General features: G+C 35.2%; 1 protein-coding gene across 1 annotated transcript; it reads left to right on the forward strand.

Annotated features, from left to right (window-relative positions):
• Positions 1-645: 645 nt before the first annotated feature.
• Positions 646-2,929, forward strand: LOC136226476 (probable protein phosphatase 2C 30). Its single transcript, XM_066014977.1, has 4 exons — positions 646-1,190; positions 1,406-1,744; positions 1,838-2,017; positions 2,482-2,929. The coding sequence occupies exons 1-4, from the start codon at positions 762-764 to the stop codon at positions 2,644-2,646; spliced, it is 1,113 nt and encodes a 370-aa protein (XP_065871049.1). The 5' UTR covers positions 646-761; the 3' UTR covers positions 2,647-2,929.
• Positions 2,930-4,608: the final 1,679 nt, after the last annotated feature.

The following is a 4,608-nucleotide window of genomic DNA, read 5'->3' on the forward strand; positions in this document are numbered from 1 at the left end:
CCCTTAGGGCCGTATATTAGCATTTAATAGGGTAGTATATTTATATTTATTAGTGTATTATTTATATTTATTATTACATTGAAATTTTAAATACAACAAAACCTATTAATGTAAATATTGGAAGTATACAATTGTATTTAATTCATTCAAAAGTTCAATACAATAATATATATAAATATTAGAAATACACATAAATATACTACCCTATTAAATGCTAATATACAGCCCTAAGGACTGTATATATCATTACTCTAAAATATATAAAGAATGATAAGTTTAGAGCGTAATGTATAGTAAATTTAGTTATTGGAGTAAATAATTATCATCTACCCCATAAAAAATTTATTATCAAATAATTTAATGTATTTTCTCAAAAAAAATAAATTAATGTATAATAAATAAAGATATTAATTAAATTTAACTACAAAACTACATTACTTAACTTCACCCCTTCACTCGTTTAAAGGGTCACAATTGAAAATAACACGCTCCATATAAAAGCGCGTAGCAAATCTATAAGGTTTTCACGAGAAAAACAACTAGCATCGAGCTAGCGTTCAACCCAAGGTCAATACGAAGTCTACCTCCCACTTAAAACGATGCCGTTTAAGGATTCAGACTCCTATATAAGTTTTCAGTTATTCTCAATCCCGGCAAACAAATAACAATAACTTAAAATTTCACATCTCTCTCTGCGGAGACGAAAAACAACGAAAAAAAGCTTAAACAAACGGAAACAGAAACCGAAAAAGGCAAGCGATATGCCGGGTGCCGTAGCAATTTGTGTTCCAAACTCACCGATATTTTCTTCCCCAAGAATTCCTTCTATCTTCTGCAAACCAATTTCGTCGCCTTCAGTCCACGGACCTCAATCTCCGTCGTCGTTTTCATCTTCATCGTCGTCGCCGTCTTCGTCGCCTAAATCTCCCTTGTCCATTGTAGTTAACGAGAAAAGGTTGAAGGTTAATTCAGGTACTTTATTGAAAAGGAAAAGGCCGGCTAGGATTGATATTCCGGTTATGGCTGGTGTTTGCGGATTAGGTCTTGAGACGCCGAGAGGAGAGGAGGAAAGAGTGGAGGTTTTGGAGGTGGAAGAAAATGAATATTCGGTTTATTGTAAGCGAGGAAGAAGACGATTCATGGAAGATCGCTACTCTGCTTCTGTTGATGTAAGAGGAGGCTCTAAACAGGTACTTTTCATTCAATAAAAATCTTCATATTTCTGCTTTTGTTGTTTTTTGATTGGTTTCCGGGAAAACGGTGAAAATTTCAAAAACAGAGGACTGGATCGCTCCGCCCCCTATTCTACCTCCTCTAATTGCAAATTTGCAATAGCAGATTTTCAATTTGTAACGATTTTCTTTTATAATCCGAGAAAATTGATTAAAAAAATGTATGTTTACAGGCTTTCTTTGGTGTTTTTGACGGCCACGGAGGGGCAAAAGCGGCGGAATACGCAGCGAAGAATTTAGAGAAGAACATAATGGCGGAGATAATACACAGAAGCGAAGAAGGAATCGAAAAAGCTATTAAGAATGGCTACTTGACCACAGATGGAGAATTCTTAAAGCAAGGTGTTACTGGTGGTGCTTGTTGCGCCACTGCATTGATGCACAAAGGAAATCTTGTTGTTTCCAATGCCGGTGACTGCCGGATTGTTATGAGCCGAGCAGGAGTTGCAGAGGCACTCACAAGCGATCACTGCCCGTCGAGGAAAGACGAAAAAGATAGAATCGAAGCTCTGGTAAGAACAATAGTACAAAATCATATTTGCAATTTATGTGTATATGTAAAAACCTAGATGGTAGCTGATTGGTGTTGCTTGTTTCTAATATAGGGTGGATATGTTGATTGTTGCAATGGAGTTTGGAGAATACAAGGATCTCTTGCTGTTAGTAGAGGAATTGGAGATAGAAATCTTAAACAATGGGTGATAGCAGAACCAGAAACTAAAATTCTGAAGATCAATAGTGATTGCGAGTTCTTGATCATGGCCTCTGATGGTCTATGGGATAAGGTAACTTCCTTGTTCATATGGAATAGTTTAGTTTCTATGGTGTTCTTGTGAATTAAGGTCCAATTAAGTTTGATGGAGTAGTTTAATTTCTATGGTGGGTGTTCTTGTGAATCAAGGTCCAATTAAATTTTCCATAAAGTTGTTGAGAGCAGTGCTATCAATTTTTGACACAAAAACACCATTTACACGGTATATGTATATGATTATCACAGCCGAACTTATAACGACCATAGTTAGATCTTGCCTTATTAAAATCTACATGATCATTAAGGTCATGTGATCAAAACCGATGCTTATAATAACTGCTTACTGATAGAAACATTGCGCATTTGAATGAAAGGGGCTAAATTACCCTCCTAGAAACCTTAGGGACCTCAGATTTCATAACCAATATGAGTTTTTATGTTATACTGAAGCATTTGGATTGAAATTTGACTTCAGTTTCTTCCATTTTTTTTTATCAGGTTAGCAATCAGGAAGCAGTTGATGTTGTTCGATCCTTATACATTGATGTGGATAAGCCAGAGCCATTGATGGCCTGTAAAAAGCTGACTGAGTTATCATTAAGAAGAGGGTGTCTAGATGATACAAGTGTGATGATAATTCAACTGGGGCATTTCACTTCATAGAACACAACACAACACAGATGAGTTCGTTTTTGCTTCTTCTGCAAGTGATTTTGGTGATGAACTTGCAGGGTACAGAACTAATGGAAGATGGAAACTAATTTAAGCTCATTTTAAACTATTTATTCTTAACATCTAATTTAATGGTGACTTTGTGTGATAATGGTAGATAGGAAGGGGGTTGTTTTTACATTAATTTTCCTAATTGTGATTGTATTTACTCTGTTTATATTGTATCAAATGTACAGTGGATTATACTGGAAATCTAAATATATCTTATATAGCCTCTCTAATCTCTTGTTTAATTTTGTAAATCTTGATCTTGTTATTATGATTTTATGGATTGGAACACTGGTCAGAAACATCAATTGAATATTTTAATTCTAAAATAAAAAAAAGGTTTAGCTTAAAGTATTATTTCCCTTCTGATATATTTAAAATGTTAATTTTTGATGCTTTTTTCCAGAAATAGTATTCGTTAACATTTGCTTCGTAACTTATTCAAAATTAGTGAAATATCAATCATTTTTATGGTTGAGATTTTATTAATTTTTAATATGTTCAGATTTTATTAATTTTTAATATGTTCCAAATAGTAGGTAAGGGTGCAAAAATTAAGATTTTATATGTAGTCACTGTTGAGACCTTTTAAAATTCCATCTAGAAGAAGTCATGTTCAGAGGAGGATGTGTGGGTCTATGGGCAGTGAAGCTGAAGAGCAAATAAGCATTTTGTCTTATAGGGAGAGCTTCAGTCTTATTTGGCTGCTGCTGCTGCTGCCTGTCACTCGTTTTCCTTAACCACCATGTTTTCTGTTGTTTTTTAACATGTGAGACTTTTGCAATCATTTATTTTTGTCATTCAACTTTCTAGATATTCATGTTTCTAATGGATAACTAACGAGTTTACGGTTATCGTTTAAACGTATAAAACGATGTAATTTTTATTTTTAATGTTGTGAAGAAAGATTGATTTTATTTCAGTAGCGGAGTGAGAATCCAAACGTCAAGAGGGTTAGATCGTGTAAAAAATATTCAAATGCTACTTCAAAAATTAAATGTGGGGTTTTCTGTCAGGACCGGAGGATTGGCCGACCCTCCCTGCCCCTTCTGGTTCCATCCCTGACTTCACCTAATAGGAAATTTGAAGGGACTGGTTTGACGACGTTGTCACATCAGATCCTATAAAGAAACTGTTTGATAAATTAAAATAGTTTCATATATTTTGATAAATTGTTTGTAACCATTTTAATGACATAATAAATATTTGGGTAAATTCCAAAAAAAACCTCTGTGGTTTGATGTTGTTCCAAAAAAACCCTTGTGGTTTGTTATTACAAAAAAAAAGGACTGTGGTTTGCGCCGTTACCCGAAAAACGGAAAAGACCTTAACACCGTTAAAATGGAAGGGTAAAATTGGAAAAACTAAATTTTTTAATTTTCTTCTTCTTCTCCTTCTTCTTCTTCTCCTCCTCTCTTCTTTGATCCATCGATCGAGCACTGGTACCACTGAAGCTTTTGGGTCTGTCATGCTTTTGATGCTTTTCCATAATGGTGAATCTTCCGTCCAAGAACGAGAGGAAATTGAAGATAAAAACCTAGAAGAAAAGTAAAAATGAGAAGTTGGAAGCAATCTGGTAACCAATTTGTTCTTAATTTCTCTAACTCAGATCAAACTCGAGATATGATCGATGTAATTTTGCAGTTTTTGAGTGATTCGATTTGGCGATTTCTGAATTTATTATCGATTCCATTGATTATCAGTGTTATTGATGTTAATTAGGGAGGGTTCCAATGTACGAATGGCGGCCTTGGAAGATTACTGGTATTTCTTAAAGCTGCAGCGGCTGCTTGAACCTCCGGGTACCGGAGCGAAGGGTGGTCGGACAGGAGACCATGGATTGGAATTATGTTGAAAACATCCGCCATTAGCGGCGGCGGCGGTCGAGGTTGTGGGACATTGAAG

This window comes from Euphorbia lathyris, chromosome 4 (assembly GCF_963576675.1).
Source record: "Euphorbia lathyris chromosome 4, ddEupLath1.1, whole genome shotgun sequence".
In the NCBI taxonomy this organism is placed as follows: domain Eukaryota; kingdom Viridiplantae; phylum Streptophyta; class Magnoliopsida; order Malpighiales; family Euphorbiaceae; genus Euphorbia; species Euphorbia lathyris.

Bases quoted from the DNA above. Each gene is read 5' to 3' on its own strand.
- LOC136226476 (XM_066014977.1), top strand. From the start codon at position 762: ATGCCGGGTGCCGTAGCAATTTGTGTTCCAAACTCACCGATATTTTCT. The intron at 1,745-1,837 runs GTAAGAACAATA...TTTCTAATATAG, and splicing joins AAGATAGAATCGAAGCTCTG to GGTGGATATGTTGATTGTTG. The intron at 2,018-2,481 runs GTAACTTCCTTG...TTTTTTTATCAG, and splicing joins CTGATGGTCTATGGGATAAG to GTTAGCAATCAGGAAGCAGT.